Here is a 26,491-nt window from a genome sequence, read left to right as displayed (position 1 = left end):
ATGATATCAGATAAAAAAGCCAAACATGTCGGCCAAATGACATTTACAAACAATATATTTCCTAAAATAAATTGCTCTTGCCTCCTGTAATATTGCTAAGCAAAAGGGGGGAAATGCCCCACGGGACTGTCTTGCGGTTGTTTCACATTACTTTAGAGGCGAGGAATTAAACGCACAGACATAACAGACCACAAAGCCATTCCCAAGCTTGATTCCTCTGCTAGGCGTGTTGGTTCCTGAAAAGTGTCTCTCTCTTCCTGCGCTGGGCACAGCAGTTCAGGCAGGCGACGTACTGTGTCATTCTGCGTAAAAACCGGCGCGGTATCCATGGTGACAGACAACGCTCGGATCGCTTTTCCTGGCCAAGCGCACAGAAGGAAACAGCGTAACACTTTTTAGTGAGATAATTGCTGTTTTGCTACTTTCGTTTCAAGAAAATTGGCCCAATGGGTAGGTAAAGGCGTCTTGTGTTACTGTTGATGATTAGATCAACTATAAAACCAAATCAAAAAGCTTTTTGGTACGTGTGTGTGTGGTGAGAGAGAGGCAACAGATTTGGTTTAAAGTTGGTCGTTTGTTCGGGAAGGATAGTTAACCAGCTAACGTTAGCAGACTGCCTCCAACGAAATCCATTTTTGAAACTTGACTTGAGATTTGTCAGTATGCCAAGCAGATGATACCCCGCTAGCCCGCTGAGTGAAATGGTGTTATAACAAACAGACAGCTGTCTATCTATCTGTGTGTGTGTGAGAATTGAGAGACAGATAGATCGTGTCTGTGTGTCTGTTTCTCTCTCTGTGTGTCTGATTCTGTGTGTGTGTGTGTGTGTGTGTGTAGCCTGTACGTGCATTTCTCTCACGATTGTGTTCATGCGGAATAGATGAGTCTATGAACAGCTTGTCACTCTCACATTAGAACGATTCGTGGTTCAATCAAGGCTAAAATGGCCTTAATGTCACAGGGAAGGGGTTGTTATGCAAAACTTGTTCTCACGTCTGAATCAGTCCTAAAGGGTGCTTCTACTCCTGGGTAAGCAAGTAAACGAGGACCTAAGTCTTCCTGTTGCATTTCAGGCCAGGGAGGGAGGAGGGACTGCATAGAGGGGGATGGGTCTGTGTTTGTCTGTCTCGTGTGTGTACCCTGCATACACACATGCCCTTTCACTCCAATTCCCCCTGATCGTCTGCGAGGGCATATGTCTCACCGCACGCAGGGGTTACTTAGCGGATACCCACTGATCTACATTCAGCTTTGTATTTCCCACCTAATGGTCAAGGTTAAGATTTCGGGAGGGTAAACTGATCTTAGATCTGTGCATCACACACTAGCCCGGCCTAGCATGTCCCCTCAGATGACCAATACCACCTGTGTGTGTGTGTGACAGTCCCCTCAGTGCAGGCCATAGACTAAATACCATAAGCTGTACTGATTAATCTATTAATGTGGCACGGCGAAGTGGATTTAATATGGTCAACATCACGCCTCCCAGAACCATATATTTAGAGAGAAAAGCTAACGTCTTACATTTTGAATATGCACTTACATAGCATTGTTTACATATTCCCAATGTAATGTTAAAGTGGAACTGAATGCATTTGAACAATATGAAACAGACAATCATATCTGTAAAGAAAATAATAATTCCTAGGTTAAGCTACAAAATCAACTTTCTAAGAGGTTTTAAAAATAGGTTATTATTTGACAACAACAAAAAAATCCATGACATACAGTAATGCATTGTGGGTAGAATAGATGGATGCAGTTCAATGCATGATCAACAATACATTTCTTTGTAGTCCCAAAAACATTGCTATCAGGTTGTAAATCACAGCTGGCCTGGTACATTGTTTGCTGCCTCCATTCAGGATGCACTGTTTCAGTTTCAATGACTCAATATTTTGGATAAAAACGGACAACTGTAACTAAGGCTGGGAATGTCAATACAATCAAACTAGCAAGGGCAATGATCACACGTCAATCATAACGTGGCTAATATACTAGCGTACATGTCAAACACAATACCTGCTGAACAAATAGGACACACAAGCGAGTATAAATGAGTCAAGAGTTGAGTCATCTACTTTCTGAAATTACAACCTGATTCGCTCCCATCGGTGAACTCAACTTCAATTTGACTGCTTTCGTTTGTCAGGTTTACAGCACGCAGTGGAGGGAAAGTGTACAGACACATAGGTTACTAGAATGTTGCAGACTGGCTTCTGTTTTTATAGGTTGGAAATAACCAAACAAACAAAAAGCTGCAACAAAACAACATGCAAAGGAGAAACATGTAGGCCTTTTACAGAGACATTTGAGTAGTAGCCTCGGCTGGCTACTCAACCTCAATACATTTTGAGAGCACCACACAGCGATGCTGCCTTCAACCGCGCCGGTGATCCATCCAGCGCAAAAACACCTTTTAAGTTGTTACAACAAACGTTTCACGAATGCCTTACTCTACGTCATTCCATGCATTTATGAAAACAAGCATATCTAAGTGCTCGCTTGTCAGAAGGTCAAACAGAAGAGGTGACCTATTCTTCCCGGGTGAACACATTTGAATACGATTTGATGTTGCTGAAACGCTGTCAGTTCCACTTTAATGGGAAGCCAACATGGCTGCCATGTCATGTTGTAGAGTCATGTAAACGCATCATAACGCAGAAACCTCATTGGCCCAAAAACGTCTAAACACATTGCTCTTGATTTACCCTCCCAGTCACCTCAGACATGAACCACTTTCATCATGTAACAACATACAATGCATAGGCCCACTGACAGACCAGTCTGGTCTCATTAGCTTTAGGACTGGGGTGAACCCCTCCCCACAGGACCACCTCAACCTTTACTCCGTAACTTTACAGTATATCAACCTTAAAGTCTGAGGTTTGAGACAAGGCCTTTGCATCAGTGCCGTTCATAGTTCCGTATGCATGACGTCCTGACAATTCTATTTAAGATACAGTAAAACACGGTTTGCATGTTGATTCATTTTGCCCCATATCATTGTATCATCACAGGAGAGAGAGAGTCTGTGGAGAGAGAGGAGATGGGCCTACACATTCCCTACTACCCTCTCCCAGAGGAAATACAACAGGTACTTCACACACACACACACACACACACACACACACACACACACACACACACACACACACACACACACACACACACACACACACACACACAGTCTCCTTCCTTTCTGGAGTGATTCCCATTGTAATGTTGCCCTTCGCAGCCCTGTGTGCACCGCCTGTTTGTCTCTTCTGTCAGTTTCCGGATGTTCCCAGAGAGAATTAGAGGTAGCTGTGAACAACAATGGAACCCGACCACAGTGTGAGAGTGGCCATTCCGTGCCCACAGACAGACAGCCTGTCCCCCCCTGCCCCCTCCTCCCCGTCTCACCACACAAAGGAGAGGCTCTGGGAAACTGGGTTATCCTATTTTAATCGTGCGATTTTATGGCAGAGTTCCACCTCTCTCTCTCTCTCTCTCTCTCTCTCTCTCTCTCCCTCTCTCTCTCTCTCTCTACCCATCCCTCTCCCTCCACTCAGATTTCAATCAGCTTGTAAAATACTGGATGTTCTGGGCTTAGACCCCTGTGGAGAAGACTTCAGCTCCATTTATTGGATAGAGAAAAAAAATAAACGAATGAAAAACAAAAAAACAAAGCTGAACAGACAACATGTGCCAATGTGGGAATAATAAGGGGTGAAATAACATGCCCATAGTGCTGTTAAGCCTGGGGACGTGGGGGTCTGCACAGTGGTTTAACGGTGGACCGCTGAGAGGGAGATCACACAGCACACACACTTCTAAACTCCTCTGTGCTTATGACAGCTTTCACAAAGTGATAGGCCTATCTATTCTGTTTTTATTTTCATTTTTAAATGCTATTATTTGAAATTACTTGCCACCTTTATATGTGCTAATTGCCTTGTTTTCATTCTGTGGTTATTAATTAAACCATTGGTGCTGTTAATAATGACAAGGCAGCAGTAAGAATCCATCACAGCATGGTAAAAATAACACAATTTCTTAAATTGTTGGTAAACTAGGTTAGAGTAGCACCTGTTGGTAAACGAGGTACCTTAGTACGTTAGGGCAGCACCTGTTGGTAAACTAGGTACCTTAGCACGTTAGAGCAGCACCCTGTTGGTAAACTAGGTACCTTAGTACGTTAGAGTAGCACCTGTTGGTAAACGAGGTACCTTAGTACGTTAGGGCGGCACCTGTTGGTAAACTAGGTACATTAGCACGTTAGAGCAGCAACTGTTGGTAAACTAGGTACCTTAGTATGTTAGAGCAGCACCTGTTGGTAAACTAGTACCTTAGTACGTTAGAGCAGCACCTGTTGGTTAACCAGTACCTTAGTACGTTAGAGCAGCACCTGTTGGTAAACCCGTACCTTAGTACGTTAGAGCAGCACAGACATGCAGGACTTGTTTCTCCTTGGCTCATGGATAATTGATGAGGAGTAGAGTTAGCTAGCTAGCACATTTAGATAGCGTGTTGTGTTTTAACCCTTGGCTGCCCCCTGCACTCTGTGTCTGGGTGTGTATCTAAACGGGTCACGGAAGGGTTGGGAGGAGAGACTGAATTCCACTCCCAGGCCTCTAGTCAGGTCAGGGTCACAGACAGGCTCAGTATGAGTGATCACCTTGATTATGGCATGCATCACTTGCTATAGGTCTATGCTATACATGACACATTACGTAGAACTAGTACGGCAACTGCTCCGCCCTCATCCGTAAGGCTCTCCAGAGGGTAGTGAGGTCTGCACAACGCATCACCGGGGGCAAACTACCTGCCCTCCAGGACACCTACACCACCCGATGTTACAGGAAGGCCATAAAGATCATCAAGGACATCAACCACCCGAGCCACTGCCTGTTCACCCCGCTGTCATCCAGAAGGCGAGGTCAGTACAGGTGCATCAAAGCTGGGACCGAGAGACTGAAAAACAGCTTCTATCTCAAGGCCATCAGAATGTTAAACAGCCACCACTAACATTGAGTGGCTGCTGCCAACACACTGACACTGACTCAACTCCAGCCACTTTAATAATGGGAATTGATGGGAAATGATGTAAATATATCACTAGCCACTTTAAACAATGCTACCCTATATAATGTTACTTACCCTACATTATTCATCTCATATGCATACGTATATACTGTACTCTATATCATCGACTGCATCCTTATGTAATACATGTATCACTAGCCACTTTAACTATGCCACTTTGTTTACATACTCATCTCATATGTATATACTGTACTCGATACCATCTACTGTATCTTGCCTATGCTGCTCTGTACCATCACTCATTCATATATCCTTATGTACATATTCTTTATCCCCTTACACTGTGTATAAGACAGTAGTTTTGGAATTTTTAGTTAGATTACTTGTTGGTTATTACTGCATTGTCGGAACTAGAAGCACAAGCATTTCGCTACACTCGCATTAACATCTGCTAACCATGTGTATGTGACAAATAAAATTAGATTTGATTTGATTTGAGAACTATACTTTATGTATTCATACAGGACCATCAGACCATCGAAATGTCAACTCTACAGTGATATACTGTCGACTCTACAGTGCTATACAAGTCACTGTTAGATCATGCCGACTGTAGAGTTTAGCAAAGTCACCCTGACATGATCTGTCTATGAAGTGGTACAGAAGTAAACTTTCTCTCCCTCTCTCTGTTCTGCTCTGTGTTTACAAACACAGGTAGATTCCTCCTGTCTTTTCCCCGCCTTTCCGTGCCTCTGACTGTTGACCACCCAAAGGAGATCTCTTTTCCTCTCGTTCACCTTCCATCCATCCATTTTTCATGTGAGCGTGGCAAACTCTTCCAGAGAGAGAAGAGAGACACACAGGAGGTCCCACTGAGCCACACCATGGTGCCTCTCTCTCTCTCTCTCTCTCCCTCTCCCTCTCCATCCCTCTCTCCCTCTCCCTCTCCCTCTCTCTCCCTCTCTCCATCCCTCTCTCTCTCTCTCTCTCTCTCCTCTCCATCCCTCTCTCCCTCTCCCTCTCTCTCCCTCTCTCCATCCCTCTCTCTCTCTCTCTCTCCATCCCCTCTCTCTCTCTCCCTCTCCCTCTCCCTCTCTCTCCCTCTCCCTCTCTCTCCCTCTCTCCATCCCTCTCCCTCCATCTCCATAAAACCCCTCCTCCTTCTTCCCTTTCGTTCCTCAGGAGGTCAGGGGATAATGGTAGCCCTGTCTCCATCCCTCTCTCTCTATGATTCTCTCTCTCCCTCTCCCTCCCATCTCTCTGAGTCTCCCTCTCCACATCTCCCTCCCTCTCTCCATCCCTCTCTCTTCTCTGTCTGTCTTTCTCTTTATTTCTCCCTCTCTCATGTGCCCTCCTCTCCCTCTCTCCATCCCTCAGCTCCCTCCATCTCTGAATAATGGATAGTTTAAAACCAGACACAGGGTCCTCCTTCTTCCTCTTTAGTGTTCCTCAGGAGGTCAGTCCTGGGGATAATGGTAGCACTTGTGTTATGTGTTCACTATGATTAGTGTAGCCCCCCACCCCACCCCATCTCTCTGAGTCTCTTTCTCCACATCTCCCTGTCTCTCTCCATTCCACTCACTCTTACTTTGTCTGTCTTTCTCTTTATTTCTCCCTCTCTCTCATGTGCCTCTACCCCTCCTCTAATGTATATCAGCTCTATCAGCTCTGTCAGTCTTGTAGGGTATAGTGTCAGTACTGTAGGGTTTAGTGTCAGTCCTGTAGGGTATAGTGTCAGTCCTGTAGGGTATAGTGTCAGTCCTGTAGGGTATAGTGTCAGTCCTGTAGGGTATAGTATCAGTCCTGTAGGTCCTGTAGGGTATAGTGTCAGTCCTGTAGGGTATAGTATCAGTCCTGCAGGGTATAGTGTCAGTCCTGCAGGGTATAGTGTCAGTCCTGTAGGTCCTGTAGGGTATAGTGTCAGTCCTGTAGGTCCTGCAGGGTATAGTGTCAGTCCTGTAGGGTATAGTATCAGTCCTGTAGGTCCTGTAGGGTATAGTATCAGTCCTGTAGGTCCTGCAGGGTATAGTGTCAGTCCTGTAGGTCCTGCAGGGTACAGTATCTGTCCTGTAGGGTATAGTGTCAGTACTGTAGGGTATAGTGTCAGTCCTGCAGGGTATAGTGTCAGTCCTGCAGGGTATAGTATCAGTCCTGTAGGTCCTGCAGGGTATAGTGCCAGTCCTGTAGGTCCTGCAGGGTACAGTATCTGTCCTGTAGGGTATAGTGTCAGTCCTGTAGCTTATAGTATCAGTCCTGTAGGTCCTGCAGGGTATAGTGTCAGTCCTGTAGGTTATAGTATCAGTCCTGTAGGTCCTGCAGGGTATAGTGTCAGTCCTGTAGGGTATAGTGTCCAGTCCTGTAGGTTATAGTATCAGTCCTGTAGGTCCTGCAGGGTATAGTGTCAGTCCTGTAGGTTCCTAGGGTATCAGTCCTGTCAGGTCCTGTAGGGTATAGTATCAGTCCTGTAGGTCAGTCCTGTAGGGTATAGTATCAGTCCTGTAGGGTATAGTGGCAGTCCTGTAGCTTATAGTATCAGTCCTGTAGGTCCTGCAGGGTATAGTGTCAGTCCTGTAGGTTATAGTATCAGTCCTGTAGGTCCTGCAGGGTATAGTGCCAGTCCCGTAGGTTATAGTATCAGTCCTGTAGGGTATAGTGTCAGTCCTGTAGCTTATAGTATCAGTCCTGTAGGTCCTGCAGGGTATAGTGTCAGTCCTGTAGGTTATAGTATCAGTCCTGTAGGTCCTGCAGGGTACAGTATCTGTCCTGTAGGGTATAGTGTCAGTCCTGTAGCTTATAGTATCAGTCCTGTAGGTCCTGCAGGGTATAGTGTCAGTCCTGTAGGTTATAGTATCAGTCCTGTAGGTTATAGTATCAGTCCTGTAGGTCCTGCAGGGTATAGTGTCAGTCCTGTAGGTTATAGTATCAGTCCTGTAGGTCCTGCAGGGTATAGTGTCAGTCCTGCAGGGTATAGTGCCAGTCCTGTAGATTATAGTATCAGTCCTGTAGGTCCTGCAGGGTATAGTGTCAGTCCTGTAGGTTATAGTCAGTCCAGTCCTGTAGGTCCTGCAGGGTATAGTGTCAGTCCTGTAGGGTATAGTGTCAGTCCTGTAGGTAGTGTCAGTCCTGTAGGGTATAGTGTCAGTCCTGCAGGGTATAGTGTCAGTCCTGTAGGTCCTGTAGGGTATAGTGTCAGTCCCTGTAGGTTATAGTATCAGTCCTGTAGGGTATAGTGTCAGTCCTGTAGCTTATAGTATCAGTCCTGTAGGTCCTGCAGGGTATAGTGTCAGTCCTGTAGGTTATAGTATCAGTCCTGTAGGTCCTGCAGGGTATAGTGTCAGTCCTGTAGGTTATAGTATCAGTCCTGTAGGTCCGGTAGGGTCCTATAGTGTCAGTCCTGTAGGTCCTGTAGGGTATAGTGTCAGTCCTGTAGGTCCTGTAGGGTATAGTGTCAGTCCTGTAGGTAGGGTTATAGTATCAGTCCTGTAGGGTATAGTGTCAGTCCTGTAGGGTATAGTGTCAGTCCTGTAGGGTATAGTGTCAGTCCTGTAGGTCCTGCAGGGTATAGTGTCAGTCCTGTAGGTCCTGTAGGGTATAGTGTCAGTCCTGTAGGGTATAGTGTCAGTCCTGTAGGGTATAGTGTCAGTCCTGTAGGGTATAGTGTCAGTCCTGTAGGGTATAGTGTCAGTCCTGTAGGGTATAGTGTCAGTCCTGTAGGTCCTAGGGTATAGTGTCAGTCCTGTAGGGTATAGTGTCAGTCCTGTAGGGTATAGTGTCAGTCCTGTAGGGTATAGTGTCAGTCCTGTAGGGTATAGTGTCAGTCCTGTAGGGTATAGTGTCAGTCCTGTAGGGTATAGTGTCAGTCCTGTAGGGTATAGTGTCAGTCCTGTAGGGTATAGTGTCAGTCCTGTAGGGTATAGTGTCAGTCCTGTAGGTCCTGTAGGGTATAGTGTCAGTCCTCTAGGTCCTGTAGGGTATAGTGTCAGTCCTGTAGGGTATAGTGTCAGTCCTCTAGGTCCTGTAGGGTATAGTGTCAGTCCTGTAGGGTATATTGTCAGTCCTGTAGGGTATAGTGTCAGTCCTGTAGGGTATAGTGTCAGTCCTGTAGGTCCTGTAGGGTATAGTGTCAGTCCTGTAGGGTATATTGTCAGTCCTGTAGGGTATAGTGTCAGTCCTGTAGGGTATAGTGTCAGTCCTGTAGGGTATAGTGTCAGTCCTGTAGGGTATAGTCCTCAGTCCTGTAGGGTATAGTGTCAGTCCTGTAGGTCCTGTAGGGTATAGTGTCAGTCCTGTAGGGTCCTGTAGGTCCTGTAGGGTATAGTGTCAGTCCTGTAGGGTATAGTGTCAGTCCTCTAGGTCCTGTAGGGTATAGTGTCAGTCCTGTAGGGTATATTGTCAGTCCTGTAGGGTATAGTGTCAGTCCTGTAGGGTATAGTGTCAGTCCTGTAGGGTATAGTGTCAGTCCTGTAGGGTATAGTGTCAGTCCTGTAGGTCCTGTAGGGTATAGTGTCAGTCCTGTAGGGTAAATTGTCAGTCCTGTAGGGTATAGTGTCAGTCCTGTAGGGTATAGTGTCAGTCCTGTAGGTCCTACAGGCTTTAATGCCAGTCCTGTAGGTGCTATGTTGCTCTCCACAGGTGTCCCAGCCTTCCTCTGTGACATGAGCTGATGAGTTAAGCTGAATAGGTGAGGGTGTGTTCGTTCAGTTTCACCCACACCTCTGTACTGTCACCCATTACACTCACAAAAGTTCCAAAACAATAATGACATTTCAAATGTTATATTATGGGCAAAAAGTTGCCCAGTCACACATCTTTCTGCTGAATGGCACACAGTGGTATTTCACCCAGTAGATATGGGAGTTTTCAAATTCTTTGTGGATCGGTGTAATCTGAGGGATATATGGTGTGCACATAGGCAGACCTGGCTCTCCAGAGAAGACAGGCTATGTCGGCCTTTCTCAGCAAAGCTATTGAGGCTAGTGGTTAGAGTATTAGGCCAGTTAGAGTGTTAGGCCAGTTAGAGTGTTAGGTTAGAGTGTTAGGCCAGTTAGAGTGTTAGGGTAGAGTGTTAGGCCAGTTAGAGTGTTAGGGTAGAGTGTTAGGCCAGTTAAAGTGTTAGGGTAGAGTGTTAGGCCAGTTAGAGTTTTAGGGTAGAGTGTTAGGCCAGTTAGAGTGTTAGGGTAGAGTGTTAGGCCAGTTAGAGTGTTAGGGTAGAGTGTTAGGCCAGTTAGAGTTTTAGGGTAGAGTGTTAGGCCAGTTAGAGTGTTAGGGTAGAGTGTTAGGCCAGTTAGAGTGTTAGGGTAGAGTGTTAGGCCAGTTAGAGTTTTAGGGTAGAGTGTTAGGCCAGTTAGAGTTTTAGGCCAGTTAGAGTGTTAGGGTAGAGTGTTAGGCCAGTTAGAGTTTTAGGGTAGAGTGTTAGGCCAGTTAGATTGTTAGGCCAGTTAGAGTGTTAGGGTAGAGTGTTAGGCCAGTTAGAGTGTTAGGGTAGAGTGTTAGGCCAAGCAAAAGGTTGCTGAATCGAATCTCTGAGCTGACAAGGTCAAAATCTGTTGGTCTTCCCCTGAACAAGGCAGTTAACCCACTGTTCCCCTGTCGGCCGTCCTTGTAAATAAGAATTTGTTCTTAACTGACTTGCCTAGTTATATAAAGGTTACTCTATGCTCACTGAGTCTGTAAATCGTCAAAGCTTTCCTTAAGTTTGGGTCAGTCACAGTGGTCAGGTATTCTGCCACTGTGTTCTCTCTGTTTATCGCCAAATAGCGTTCTAGTTTGCTCAGTTTTTTTGCTAATTCTTTACTACGTGTCAAGTAATTATCCTTTTGTTTAATTGTGTTGCTGTCCTGGGGCTCTGTGGGGTCTGTTTGTGTTTGTGAACAGAGCCCCAGGACCAGCTCTCTCTCTCTCTCGCTCTCTCGCTCTCTCTGAGGTCACTGCTCATACAGACAAGTAGATGACAGATAGTTACTGTCTGTAGTTGCTAACTGCCCCTGTCTGCTCCTGCCTGTTTGTTTCCGTGCTGTGCTCTGTGTGAGTGAGTGATCTGATGCGTGGTCATCTGTCGAGCGGGGGCTGACATGCAGCCAAAGGTGATTCTTTCCCTGCGACTGCCCTTTCCCTGCTCCCACGCAAAGAGGCAAGGAGGCAGTGAGAGAAGCAGGAACACAGGGCTACTCAGCCAGGCGTCAAACATGCACCCGGTCTCCCTTTCCCTCACTCCCCCTCCTTCTCTTTACCCCCACCCTTCCCCTCTCTGTTGTGTCACTCCTGGACCCCTAGCCTTGCTTCCCCCTGTCTCACCCTCTGACTGCCCCTACCTTTTCCACTGTTGTCTACTGTAACCCACATTCACCCCTTTGTACCCACCCACCCCACACACACACACACAGTCACACACACACACACACACACACACACACACACACACACACACACACACACACACACACACACACACACACACACACACACACACACACACACACACACACACACACACACACACACACACACACACACACACACACACACACACACACACACACACACACACACACACACAAACACACACAGTCACACACACACAGTCACACAGTCACACACACACAGTCACACACACACACACACACACAGTCACACACACACACACAGTCACACACACACACACAGTCACACACACACAGAGTCATACACACACACAGTCATACACAGTCACACACACAGTCATACACACAGTCATACACACACACACAGTCATACACACACACACACACACACACATACACACTTCCTCCATTTTGCTGTGTCCCCTCTTTTACCACACCACTTCATCTCTCCTTCCCATCTTCCACTTTGCTGTGTCCCCAGTGTCCCCTGTCCCTCCCTCCATTCGTCTCGTGTGATGTGTGGCACAGTGGGGTCCAGATGAGAGGAATCTATGTGTTGCTTCATGCAACACTGAGCACCAGGGGGGCGACAAAGCGGCAGTCACGAATCGCCGTCTCGCTCAGACACACACACTCACAGACACATGCATTCTCTCTCTCTCTCTCTTTCTCTCTCTCTCTCTCTCTCTCTCTCTCTCTCTCTCTCTTTCTCTCTCTCTCTCTCACACAGCCTCAAAGACATCATTTAGGGAAATTAGGAAAAAAGCAAGGATAAATCATTAACTACTTAATCCCCTTAAACGCTTGCGTGATCTGTCATTGTCTGTGATGCACAGAGAGAGAGAGAGAGGGATAGAAAGAAAGAAAGAAAGAAAGAAAGAAAGAAAGAAAGAAAGAAAGAAAGAAAGAAAGAAAGAAAGAAAGAAAGAAAGAAAGAAAGAAAGAAAGAAAGAAAGAAAGAAAGAAAGAAAGAAAGAAAGAAAGAAAGAAAGAAAGAAAGAAAGAAAGAAAGAAAGAAAGAAAGAAGGAAAGAGGAGGGGTGGTATAAAACGAGAGACAGAAAAAATGAATGAAAAGAAAAAGTAATTACAAAGAGAGAAGATGTGATTCTAAAAAGAGGTAGTAGGATTCAGGTTGTGTGTGAGACCGTTTCAATTGTTTATTTAACCTTTATTTTAACAGGGAAAACATATTGAGACCTAAGTTTTAAATTTTTTATTTATTTTTTTACTACAAATGTGCCCATGTATAATACAACATAAATATACACATTATACCCAAACATACTGTATATACACATTCAAATACAAAAACTCAGTCATGGGAAGCACGAATTTAACATCACAAATCACCCAGAAAAACAGTTACATTCCTCCACGAATACACCCCAATCAATACTTTAAACTGAACGGCATGAAATGTATTTAGCATTTTGTTCCAGTAATATGGTGCATTAAAACTAAATGCAGATTTACCTAGCTCGGTGGAGACCCTAGGAATCTCAAGAGTTAATCCTGTGAACGAACGAACGGGTTAGGCAACTCAGGTGTCTATACTTCAACAGCAAAGTTAGATAAGACGGAAGTTTATGAAGTAGGGCCTTGTAAAACAAAAAGGGAATAATGTAGAATAAAGTATGGGTCTTTAATGAAGTCCAGCCAACCTGTTGATGCAGGATACAGTGATGAGTATCAAAACTGGCCCCTGTAACAAAACAAAGGGTGCTATGGTAGAAGGGATGAGGTCTTTGATTTTAGTGGGTTTTTCTCTCAATTCCAGGCCCATAATAATATGAGTTGATTAAACCGCAAAGACAATTTCAGAGTTAGCGCCGTAATCCATCAGGCAGCTAAAAACCCCTAAGTGCCTGTGACCCCATCATGGAATCTCTAACAAGATTTATATATGCAGTCAGTTGGGGACAGGGATGAGGACGGGTGTGTGTGTAAGGGTAGAGGGGTAGAAGAGGATGTGGAGAGGGGGGTCGATTTGGGATGTGTTGAATTTAGGGAAGCTGCAGGGGGTCTTGATTTGGTTTTAGTAATGGCGGGTAGATCAACGGTTGTAGAAATGGAGGCTGGTGGGAGTAGCTATTGGAGGATGGGCTCCTTGATGGGCTCATTGTAATGCTGGAATATGTTTGATGTGTTTGATACTGTTCCGTTTATTCCATTACAATGAGCCTGTCCTCCTATAGCTCCTCCCACCAGCCACCACTGAGTTGTAGTTAGGACGGATGGTAAAGATGGAGGGGTTCAATTTGGTATTTATGGTTGAGATTTGATGGCTGGATTGGGTGGGCAGGTTGTAACTGGGTTGTAACTGGTAGTGTGCAGATATGGAGAGGCGTGGTGGCTGTTGTGGGGAGCTAGATGGGTCAACTGTATTGATATGTTGAGAGTGGGTATGGTGGGATAGGGTATGGTACGATACGGTAGGGTGAGATATGATAAGATAGGGTAGGATGGGGTAGGGTAGAGAAAGATAGGATATGATAGGGTAGGGTAGTATATGATATGATAGGATAGGGTAGCATAGCATATGATAAGATAGGATAGAGCAATGTAGGATAGGGTAGAAAAGGGTAGGATAGGGTAGAAAAGGGTAGGGTTGGGTTGGATATGGTAGGGTAGATAGGATAGGATACGGTTGGAAAGGGTAAGGGTAGGATATGATTAGGTAGAATAGGGAAGAATAGAGTAGGATAGGGTAGGATATGGTGGGGTAGTTTAGATTAGGGGAGAATAGAGTAGAGTAGGATAGGATAGGGTAGAATATTATAAGGTAGGACAGGGTAGAAAATGGTAGGGTTGGTTAGGATATAATATGATAGGGTAGGATAGGATAAGGTATGATAGGGAAGGGTAGTGTAGGGTAGATAGGATATGGAAGGGTAGGGTTGGGTAGGATAGGATACGGTAGGTAGGATAGGGAGAATAGAATAGGGTAGGTTAGGATAGGGTAGTATATGATAGAGTAAGTTAGAGTAGGGTAGTGTATGATAGGGTAGGATTGGGTAGGATAAGGTAGAGTAGGGTAGGTTGGGGTAGTATTGGATAGGGTAGGGTAGGAAAGGTTAGTGTAGGATAGGGTAGGGTGGGATAGGATAGGGCCTTCCCCTATTCTACCCTATTCTACCCTGCTCTACCTAACCATATCCTAACCTTCTCTATCCTATACTACCCTACCCTACTCTACCCTATCCTACCCTAGGTTAGGGTTCGATAGGGTAAGATCGAACATAATAGGGTAGATTGGGATTGAATAGGGTAGGATAGGCTTGAATAGGGTAGGATAGGGTTGAATATGATAGGATAGAATATGGTTAAGGTAGGGTAGGATAGAATAAGGTAGGATAGGATTGAATAGGGTTAAGGTTGGGAGAGTTGGGGAGGGTTGAATAGGGTAGCATAGGATTTGAATAGGGTTGGGAGGGTTGGGTAGGATAGGTGTGAATAGGGTAGAATAGGTGTGAACAGGGTAGTATAGAGTTGAATAGGGTAGGATAGAGTTGAATAGGGTAGGATAGAGTTAAATAGGGTTAAGATTGAGAGGGTTGGGTAGGATAAGATAGGTTTGAATAGGGTAGGATAGGATTTCATGGGGTTAAGGTTAGGAGGGTTTGGTAGGATAGGCTAGAATAGGGTAGGATAGGATAGAATAGGGTAGGATTGGATTGAATAGGGTTATGGTTGGGAGGGTTGGGTATGGTAGGGTAGGATAGGTTTGAATAGGGTTAATGTTGGTAGGATATGATGGAATAGGGTTAAGGTTGGGAGGGTAGGATAGAGTAGGGTAGAATTGAATAGAGTTAAGGGAGGGTTGCTTGGGTGCGACAGAGAGGAAGACTGTTCGTGAAGGGGGGTGGGGGGTCAGTTGGCAAGGGATGTGTGGGTCTGATTTGAGTTATAGGTGTGTGTGTGTGTGTGTGTGTGTGTGTGTGTGTGTGTGTGTGTGTGTGTGTGTGTGTGTGTGTGTGTGTGAGAGAGACAGATGGTGCGTGTGTGACAGTGACCCACTTCTGCCAGTGGGATTTGAGGAGACGGTTAGGGAAGCTGCATAGAGGAGACGGGAGGAGAGGGGAGGGGAGGAGGGTAGAGGAGGAGACTATTTTAGGTGCTTTGTCTGTAAAGTGCTTCATCGCCGCCCCCTGTGCATGAGACAATGCGCCTCCCCCCCACACACACATAGACACACAGAGAGACAGACACACACACACACACACACACACACACACAGAGAGACAAGTACACACACACACACACACTAAAAGGCAGAGGTATTGTAGTAGAGGGGAGCTCCAACACTCCTGCTAGGCTAGGTGTAACAGCTAGGTATTCTAGTAGAGGGGAGCTCCAACACTCCTGCTAGGCTAGGTGTAACAGGTAGGTATTGTAGTAGAGGGGAGGTCCATATTGTAGTATAGGGGAGCTCCAACACCAGCCCTGAGCACCAGGCCATTAGGACCTGATGGAGGGACAATAGAGCCCTTGATAACCAGGCCATTAAGACCTGATGGAGGGACAATAGAGCCCTGAGCACGAGGCCATTAAGACCTGATGGAGGGACAATAGAGCCCTGAGTAAGCAGGCCATTAGGGAGGGAGGGAGGGAGGGAGGGAGGGAGGGAGGGAGGGAGGGAGGGAGGGAGGGAGGGAGGGAGGGAGGGAGGGAGGGAGGGAGGGAGGGAGGGAGGGAGGGAGGGGGAGAGAGAGAGGAGAGAGAGAGAGAGAGAGAGAGAGAGAGAGAGAGAGAGAGAGAGAGAGAGAGAGAGAGAGAGAGAGAGAGAGAGAGAGAGAGAGAGAGAGAGAGAGAGAGAGAGAGAGAGAGAGAGAGAGAGAGAGAGAGAGAGAGAGAGAGAGAGAGAGAGAGAAGAGAGAGAGAGAGAGAGAGAGAGAGAGAGAGAGAGAGAGAGAGAGAGAGAGAGAGAGAGAGAGAGAATCAGAATCCTTTTGCTGTCTAGTAAGAACAGCTTGAGCAGAACTCACTCTCATTGGCTGCCGGCATTAGCAAATGAACCACCAAGCCTGTTCTTTCCGTTTCTTTTTCCTCTTTTCTTTATGATTTAATTCCTCCTCTCTCCTTGTGTCAGTTCTGGGGGAGGGGGGTATAAAGGGTGTGTGTGGGGAGGGGGAGTTGAAGGGGTTAGCTTGTAGTTTGAGTGCTGAGCGAATGTGTCAGTGCCAAGGGCAAGGGGTCTTTCTGCAGGAACCAGCTCTATCACGAGAACAACGAACACACCACCCCCAGGGCCTCTGTGTGTGTGTGTGATAATGTGCTTAGAGTGCTGTCTGTCTTCGTATCTTTATCGGGTGTGAGCACGGATGTGTGTGTATGAGTATGTATTGAGTGTGTGTCGGGGTGGGGTATGTGCCTGAGTGATTGTGGAAGAAAACAAGAGAGCGATATAGAAGCCTGGTCTGACCTGAGGCCTCGACCGTGTCTCAACCATGGCCTGACTGAACCCCCTGCCTGCCTGCCTCCTCACACACACGCAAACACACAGACATAGACAGGCTCACACACATGAAGACACACATAGACTGGCTTTCACAGACATACACACCCTGCTGATCCTGTCTGCACTTCACAATCCTCTCTGTCTCTGAGCCTCCAGGAAGCATGTGGACATTTTGCACAAAATAAAAATAACTCACTCATCCACACATCACAACACACGCAGACCTAGGGCTGTGGCGGTCATGACATTTTGTCAGCCGGTTATCTCAGGCTGCACACGCTGTTCTCTCATCAAGTGATCCTATTTTCACCCATAAGACTATTCGCAATGTAATCTTGTCTTTACTACACTGAACAAAAATATAAATGCAACATGTAAAGTGTTGGCCCATGTTTCATGAGCTGAAATAAAAGATCCCAGAAATGTTCCATATGCACAAAATGTTTATTTCTCTCAAATGTTGTGATACAAATATGTTTACATCCCTGTTAGTGAGAATTTGTCCTTTGTCAAAGTAATACATGCATCTGACAGGTGTGGCATATTAAGAAGCTGATTAAACAGAATGATCATTACATAGGTGCACCTTGTGCTGGGGACAATAAAAGGCCACTTGTGCAGTTTAGTCACACAACACCATGCCAGAGTTGTTGAGGAGTATTTCTGTTTGTAATAAAGCCCTTTTATGGGGAAAAACTCATTCTGATTGGGCTGGGCCTGGCTCCCCAGTGGGTGGGCCTGGCTGCCCAGTGTGTGGGCCTGGCTGCCAAGTGGGTGGGCCTGGCTGCCAAGTGGGTGGGCCTGGCTGCCAAGTGGGTGGGCCTGGCTGCCCAGTGGGTGGGCCTGGCTGCCAAGTGGGTGGGCCTGGCTGCCCAGTGGGTGGGCCTGGCTGCCCAGTGTGTGGGCCTGGCTGCCAAGTGGGTGGGCCTGGCTGCCAAGTGGGTGGGCCTGGCTGCCATGTGGCTGGGCCTGGCTCCCCAGTGGGTGGGCCTGGCTGCCCAGTGGGTGGGCCTGGCTGCCAAGTGGGTGGGCCTGGCTGCCAAGTGGGTGGGCCTGGCTGCCAAGTGACTGGGCCTGGCTGCCATGTAGCTGGGCCTGGCTCCCCAGGCCTGGCTCCCCAGTGGTGGGCCTGGCTGCCATGTGGGTGGGCCTGGCTGCCATGTGGGTGGGCCTGGCTGCCATGTGGGTGGGCCTGGCTGCCATGTGGGTGGGCCTGGCTGTGTAGGTGGGCCTGGCTGCCAAGTGGGTGGGCCTGGCTGCCAAGTGGCTGGGCCTGGCTGCCAAGTGGCTGGGCCTGGCTGCCAAGTGGCTGGGCCTGGCTCCCCAATGAGTGGGCCTGGCTTTCCCAGTGAGTGGGCCTGGCTCCCCAGTGAGTGGGCCTGGCTGCCATGTGGGTGGGCCTGGCTGCCAAGTAAGTGGGCCTGGCTGCCAAATGGGTGGGCCTGGCTCCCCAGTGAGTGGGCCTGGCTGCCAAGTAAGTGGGCCTGGCTGCCAAGTAGGTGGGCCTGGCTGCCAAGTGGGTGGGCCTGGCTGCCAAGCGGGTGGGCCTGGCTGCCAAGTGGGTGGGCCTGGCTCCCCAGTGAGTGGGCCTGGCTGCCAAGTGGCTGGGCCTTGCTCCCCAATGAGTGGGCCTGGCTTTCCCAGTGAGTGGGCCTGGCTCCCCAGTGAGTGGGCCTGGCTGCCATGTGGGTGGGCCTGGCTGCCATGTGGGTGGGCCTGGCTGCCAAGTAAGTGGGCCTGGCTGCCAAGTGGGTGGGCCTGGCTCCCCAGTGAGTGGGCCTGGCTGCCAAGTAAGTGGGCCTGGCTGCCAAGTGGGTGGGCCTGGCTGCCAAGCGGGTGGGCCTGGCTGCCAAGCGGGTGGGCCTGGCTGCCAAGTGGGTGGGCCTGGCTCCCCAGTGAGTGGGCCTGGCTGCCAAGTGGGTGGGCCTGGCTGCTAGGTGGCTGGGCCTGGTTTTCCCAGTGAGTGGGCCTGGCTCCCCCAGTGAGTGGGCCTGGCTGCCCAGTGAGTAGGCCCTGGCTTTCCCAGTGAGTGGGCCTGGCTGCCAAATGGGTGGGGCTGGCTACCCAGTGAGTGGGCCTGGCTGCCAAGTGGGTGGGCCTGGCTCCCCAGTGAGTGGGCCTGGCTGCCAAGTGGGTGGGCCTATGCCCTCCAAGGCCCACCCCTGGCTACAACCCTTCCCAGTCATCTGAAATCCATAGATTAGGATCTAATGAATTTAATTATTTTGACTGATTTCCTTATATGATCTGTAACTCAATACAATCTTTTAAATTGTTGCATGTTGCATTTATAATTTAGTTTAAGTATAATATGTAAAATGAGTTTTGATTTAGAATGACCCATTATTAAGTGGTCAAGAACAGGGGAAGAGAGAAATTCATGTCATCCGTGTGCACTTGAATAGAAAATGGAGGCAACTTTCCCTCCGGTTCATTCTTTTTATTCTGGGTTTTTTTCAGGCTTGGGCTCATGTATAAGCCTATGTGTACTAAGCACTCATATGCATATGGTGTTTTGAATGAATCCTCACCTTAGAAAGCGCTGTCTGTTTTGTTGCTGTTAGGCTTTGAAACAACATCCACAACAACTATGTTTTCCATTCAGTTTCAACCTGTTGTTGAACTTCTTTCTTCACATCAATGATCACAGTGAGGTGAGATTTAAAAGCACAGGCTGTTTTGATGATGTGTTTGATGTGATTTTAGATTGTATTTGCATTGATGTCAGAGTGGTTAGAGGGACAATAGAGCCCTTGATAACCAGGCCATTAGGACCAATGGAGGGACAATAGAGTCCTGAGTACCAGGCCATTAGTACCTGATGGAGGGACAGTAGAGCCCTTGACAACCAGGCCATTAGGACCTGATGGAGGGACAATAGAGCCCTGAGTACCAGGCCATTAGGACCTGATGGAGGGACAATAGAGCCCTTAATAACCAGGCCATTAGGTCCTGATGGAGGGACAATAGAGCCCTGAGCACCAGGCCAGGACCTGATGGAGGGACAATATAGCCCTGAGTAGCAGGCCATTAGGACCTGATGGAGGGACATTAGAGCCCTGAGTAGCAGGCCATTAGGACCTGATGGAGGGACAATATAGCCCTGAGTAGCAGGCCATTAGGACCTGATGGAGGGACAATATAGCCCTGAGTAGCAGGCCATTAGGACCTGATGGAGGGACATTAGAGCCCTGAGTAGCAGGCCATTAGGACCTGATGGAGGGACAATATAGCCCTGAGTACCAGGCCATTTGAGCCCTGAGTAGCAGGCCATTAGGACCTGATCGGCAGATGAAGGTAGATATGACACAGATAAACCTTTCATCTAGACAGGGACATGGCATAAATGAAGACTGACAGAGAGTGAAGGAGCACTGGAAGAGGGTGATCACAACAGGAAGACAGATATTCAGTAACCACAGAATGACAAGAGAGTGTGCAAAGCTGTCATCAAGGCAAAGGGTGGCTACTTTGAAAAATCTAAAATATATTTTAATTTGTTTAACACTTGTTTGGTTACTACATGATTCCATATGTGTTATTTCATAGTTTTGATGTCTTCACTGTTAATCTACAATGTAGGAAATAGTAAAATGAAGAAAACCCTTGAATGAGCAGATGTGTCCAAACCTTTGACTGGTTCTGTATAGTTTTATAATTTGACCCCTGTCTGTGCGTTGTCAGAGTATAGACTTAAGAGGAAAACACATGACAGTCTGCCATTCGTCTGCCTTTCGTTCGCCATTCGTTCGGTGTGTTTTACGGATGACTGACACATTTCTGGGCTTGCTTCACCTTGTCGACAAACCTGTGCCTCAAAGACACGTGAACTGTCAGATTGTCACCAGAACATCCTGTGTCACGTTTTCACTGGGAGGCCTCTGGGTTGGGATGTAATCCAGACATCAGAAGCGGTGAGAAATGACAGCCATAATAACAACGGTCACAGACAGCAGCAGCGGGGCCTGTTTCTGAGATACAACAGTTTTTAAAAGAACATGTCACCAGGAAAGCTAGTGTAGGTGAGCTCACACGTCAGCCATTTGTCAAACATCAAATGGAAAGAAAATAGAATGTCGGCCTACTCTGGTAGACACACAATGATGTCCCCTGCTCACGTATCCTTCTCTCTCATTGTCCCACCTCTCACTCCTTTTCTCTTGTTCCCTCTTTTTCTCTCCCTCTATGTTGTCATCACCAGCCCTCTGTGTTTACTGACGTGGGAGTTGGTGAGATTGACTGGTGGGTGGAGGTGAGAGTGGGAGATGGTGAAATTGACTAGTGGGTGGAGGTGAGAGTAGGAGATGGTGAGATTGACTAGTGGGTGGAGGTGAGTGTGGGAGCTGGTGAGATTGACTGGTGGGTGGAGGTGAGTGTGGGAGCTGGTGAGATTGACTGGTGGGTGGAGGTGAGAGTGGGAGCTGGTGAGATTGACTGGTGGGTGGAGGTGAGAGTGGGAGCTGGTGAGATTGACTGGTGGGTGGAGGTGAGAGTGGGAGATGGTGAGATTGACTGGTGGGTGGAGGTGAGAGTGGGAGCTGGTGAAATTGACTAGTGGGTGGAGGTGAGTGGGAGATGGTGAGCTGGTGAGATTGACTGGTGGGTGGAGGTGAGAGTGGGTGGAGGGAGTTGGTGAGATTGACTGGTGGGTGGGTGTGGGAGCTGGTGAAATTGACTAGTGGGTGGAGGTGGTGAGATTGACTAGTGGGTGGAGGTGAGTGTAGTGAGTGGAGTGGGTGGAGGTGAGTGTGGGAGCTGGTGAGATTGACTGGTGGGTGGAGGTGAGAGTGGGAGTTGGTGAGATTGACTGGTGGGTGGAGGTGAGAGTGGGAGTTGGTGAGATTGACTGGTGGGGGTAGGTGAGAGTGGAAGGTGGTGAGATTGACTGGTGGGTGTAGGTGAGAGTGGAAGGTGGTGAGATTGACTGGTGGGTGTAGGTGAGAGTGGGAGGTGGTGAGATTGACTAGTGAGTGGAGGTGAGAGTGGGAGCTGGTGAGATTGACTAGTGGGTGGTGGTGAAATTGACTGGTGGGTGTAGGTGAGAGTGGGAGGTGGTGAGGCTGGTTAATTTGTATAATTGTGTGTAATTAAATTGGCGCTTGTGAATTTTTGTTTGTCGTCATGCATCTTATTTATCACCTGTCAGACAGGATACAGAGGCTAGTTAGAGGAGATGAATATCACCTGTCAGACAGGATACAGAGACTAGTTAGAAGAGAGGAATAGTCTACCACCTGTCAGACAGGATACAGAGACTAGTTAGAGGAGATTAATATCACCTGTCAGACAGGATACAGAGACTAGTTAGAGGAGATTAATATCACCTGTCAGACAGGATACAGAGACTAGTTAAAGGAGAGTAATATCACCTGTCAGACAGGATACAGAGACTAGTTAGAGGAGATGAATAGTCTACCACCTGTCAGACAGCACCAGAATAGCTTCTCAAAAAGCCTGTAGGTTACTGGAGTGAAGCCTGCTTTTGTGAACCCAGTCATTGTTCAGCCCAGTCATTGTTCAGCCCAGTCATTGTTCAGCCCAGTCATTGTTCAGCCCAGTCATTGGTCAGCCCAGTCATTGTTCAGACCAGTCGTTGGTCAGCATAGTCATTGTTCAGCCCAGTCATTGGTCAGCCCAGTCATTGTTCAGCCGAGTCATTTGTCAGCCCAGTCATTGTTCAGCCCAGTCATTGGTCAGTCCAGTCATTGGTCAGCCTATTCATTGTTCAGCCCAGTCATTGGTCAGCCCAGTCGTTGGTCAGTCCAGTCATTGGTCAGCCCATTCATTGGTCAGCCCAGTCATTGGTCAGTCCAGTCATTGGTCAGTCCAGTCATTGGTCAGCCCATTCATTGGTCAGCCCATTCATTGGTCAGTCCAGTCATTGGTCAGACCATTCATTGGACCAGTCATTGGTCAGTCCAGTCATTGGTCAGTCCAGTCATTGGTCAGACCATTCATTGGTCAGTCCAGTCATTGGTCAGTCCAGTCATTGGTCAGCCCATTCATTGGTCAGTCCAGTCATTGGTCAGCCCATTCATTGGTCAGTCCAGTCATTGGTCAGCCCATTCATTGGTCAGCCCATTCATTGCGCTTCAAATAACAGTTCTAAATGCAATCGTGTGTTAAAAAGGTTGGTGGCCACGATTTAAAAAGAGCTATTGTTATTTCTCAATCTGAATTCGTAAAGCACACCTCCCGTACGCCATTTGGATGCAAAGGCTACAGAGCCCCACAATGGAGGTGTCATAAAACCTAGTGGTCAAACAGGGAAATGGTTCCAATTGTTGTTCCACCATTCATTTTCCCATCTGGGATTTTAGAATCACATAAAAGCACAGCCGTGTTTCGTGTTGGCCTACCCTGGCGTGACGTTTGGATAACCGTGTAAGTCTCTCTCGGACAAGTCGACTTTTATCAGCTCTATTTAAAATGCTAATTACAAATCTACAAATCCTTGCAAGCTCCTGCTCATCATCTCTAGCTGACACCTTTGTTAACAGGTATTGTGTCCATTTAAAACTTGCACAAGACAGTTCACAGAATTGTCCATTTAAAGAAATGTATTCATTACTACATTTAGCTAACATTAGATAGTTAATATAGAGATTTTTACCTTTGCCTCAATTCGGCAGTCTGGTCCAGATCATTATGGTACTTGTAGTTCTTTATGATAGCCACATTAGCAGCTAATTAGCATTACATATTTGGGGGATAGATACAGGCGAATATATATTGATAAGTCACCTTGCCTGAGAGAGATTTACACGGTTATTAAAACATCACACCAGGGTAAGTCTACACCAAACACAGCCCTTATGTGAAGTGTTTCTAAAATCCCCTATGGGGAAAATTAATGGTAGAAAAATGATTGGAACCATTTCCCTATTTGACCACAAGGTTTTCTGGGTATTATGACTCATACTGTGGTATTCTATAGCCTGCCTACTATGAGCACGTCAACCACCACTGTGCAATGTGGGCTTGAGGCAGTATAATGGTTTGAAACCTTTACTTTAGTTCAAATAATGAGGTATGTCTTCCTTGTTTCAGTGTGTAGCCTTGAGAACATCCATCCATAAAAACATGGAGGCAGTTATTTCAGAAAGACCCCCTGATGCCATTGACCAGTATTTCTCTCTTCTATTGGTTTTCATATCAACTTCCTTTCCATGTCCAGAAGCCACAAGTCACATTCCTAGTCATATTAGCAACCCATCATAGTAGTTGCTATTCGAGTCCCCCTCTTTCTAAGTTTCTACCCGAGATGTTCATCTCTTTTACATATGGAACCGCTCGCGTTAAGTGTGCAGTTTACAACTGTGTTTTACGCAAATTGCATTTTGGGTAAATGTTTGAAAATGACGTTATCATCTGCTTCTGTTCCAGGAGTTTCATGTTCAATAGTAGACTATAGCATTTAGACTGGAAGATAATAGGCTTGCTATACTACATGTTTCCATTAGCTCTTAATGAACAATATCCAGGACTTGTATGCGTGCATAGTATCAGAGAGGAAGAGGCGAAGCGAGAGGTTTCATTCTCCCCCAAATTCGATCCAAAATAAGTCCAATGTGTTTATTTTCTGGCCTAAGCTTGTCAGCATCTCGTCATTATTATACATTATATAGCTCTGATAGTATTATTTTGTTGGTCGTTATATAGCTCTGATAGTATTATTTTGTTGGTCGTTATATAGCTCTGATAGTATTATTTTGTTGGTCGTTATATAGCTCTGATAGTATTATTTTGTTGGTCGTTATATAGCTCTGATAGTATTATTTTGTTGGTCGTTATATAGCTCTGATAGTATTATTTTGTTGGTCGTTATATAGCTCTGATAGTATTATTTTGTTGGTCGTTATATAGCTCTGATAGTATTATTTTGTTGGTCGTTATATAGCTCTGATAGTATTATTTTGTTGGCGTTATATAGCTCTGATAGTATTATTTTGTTGGTCGTTATATAGCTCTGATAGTATTATTTTGTTGGTCGTTATATAGCTCTGATAGTATTATTTTGTTGGTCGTTATATAGCTCTGATAGTATTATTTTGTTGGTCGTTATATAGCTCTGATAGTATTATTTTGTTGGTCGTTATATAGCTCTGATAGTATTATTTTGTTGGTCGTTATATAGCTCTGATAGTATTATTTTGTTGGTCGTTATATAGCTCTGATAGTATTATTTTGTTGGTCGTTATATAGCTCTGATAGTATTATTTTGTTGGTCGTTATATAGCTCTGATAGTATTATTTTGTTGGTCGTTATATAGCTCTGATAGTATTATTTTGTTGGTCAGGTCATTTTACTGTTTGAAACAAATGTAACCGTTTGTTGACCGGTTAATGAGGGTTAATTAGTTGGCAGCAAAACGGACAGAAATATGCATCCCTTATAAGGGGTTTATATCATCACAAGCATTGTACTGGTTGGGAAGCTATTTGAGGGTTAAGGTTAGAGGCAAGGGTAGAGTTACAGTTGGTGGTGGTTAAAATCACATTAGTTTGGATTACATTATTGGATCGATTGGCTGAGAGACTGATGTACTTTCTGTCCCGTTGTTTCCAGATGGAGAGGTCGGAGACTGTGTGTCAGTACTGCGGTGTGAGTTATCTCATCCTCCACGAGTTCCAGCTCCTCCAGGACAGGTTGGCCCAGGTGGAGAGAGAGCTCCAGAACCAGAGAGGGGCCACAGAGAGAGAGAGAGCCAAGAGAGAGCTGCTGGAACTGGGCAGAGAGGAGTGGGAGAGGGCTCTGAGAGAAGAGATCCAGAGAGGGGCCACGGAGAAAGAGAAAGTCCTGAGAGAAGAACATGAAAAGAGGTTTGAAGAGAGGAGATTCTTAAATGAGGAGATAGAAAAAAGGAGTGAGGAGAGATGGACAGTCCTGAAAGAAAAACTCCAACAGTCCAGCACTCATCTGGAGGAACAGAGGGAAGACCTACATCAGCTGGAAGAGAGGTGGGTGAGAGCGAGAGAGAGAGAGAGGGAGGGAGGGAGAGAGAGAGAGAGAGGAGGGAGGGAGGAGAGAGAGAGAGAGAGAGAGAGAGAGAGAGAGAGAGAGAGGGAGGGAGGGAGAGAGAGCGAGATAGAGAGAGCGAGATATTTGCAGTCTGTCTGGCAGGCCAACACACTGACCTGTTACTGTAATGCAGCCACTTTTTGGCAGCCCGACAGATTCTGTTCCATATTTCACTCCAGAGAGAAGGAAAGAAGAGAGGAGAAAAGATTAGCCGTGAAAAAATGACCACTTATTGTAGATTTCACAGAAGATATCTGATTTAGATCTTGACTTAGCTGTAGGCCTGTATCTGTATCGTGCATACATCTGTGTATTGTGCATAAATCTGTGTACCATGCATGTACCTGTGTACCGTGCATGCATCTGTGTACCGTGCATGTACCTGTGTACCGTGCATGCATCTGTGTACCGTGCATGTACCTGTGTACCGTGCATGCATCTGTGTATCGTGCATGTACCTGTGTACCGTGCATGTACCTGTGTACCGTGCATGCATCTGTGTACCGTGCATGCATCTGTGTATTGTGCATAAATCTGTGTACCATGCATGTACCTGTGTACCGTGCATGCATCTGTGTACCGTGCATGCATCTGTGTATCG

At 46.6% G+C, this 26,491-nt stretch overlaps 1 protein-coding gene across 1 annotated transcript in view; it reads left to right on the top strand.

The window, feature by feature from the left end:
* The first annotated feature begins 279 nt into the window (after positions 1-279).
* lekr1 (leucine, glutamate and lysine rich 1) overlaps positions 280-26,491 on the top strand; it is a 151,391-nt gene continuing 125,179 nt past the window's right edge. Inside the window, exons 1-3 of the mRNA XM_042296439.1 lie at positions 280-450; positions 3,021-3,097; positions 25,438-25,829. Coding sequence (XP_042152373.1) covers positions 447-450; positions 3,021-3,097; positions 25,438-25,829 — 473 coding nt within the window. The 5' untranslated portion in view covers positions 280-446. The remainder of the gene's footprint in view (positions 451-3,020; positions 3,098-25,437; positions 25,830-26,491) is intronic.

Source organism: Oncorhynchus tshawytscha, linkage group LG13 (genome assembly GCF_018296145.1).
Source record: "Oncorhynchus tshawytscha isolate Ot180627B linkage group LG13, Otsh_v2.0, whole genome shotgun sequence".
In the NCBI taxonomy this organism is placed as follows: Eukaryota; Metazoa; Chordata; class Actinopteri; order Salmoniformes; family Salmonidae; genus Oncorhynchus; species Oncorhynchus tshawytscha.
Note: the sequence above shows the minus strand (reverse complement) of the source record. Positions and strands in the feature narration are given on the sequence as shown.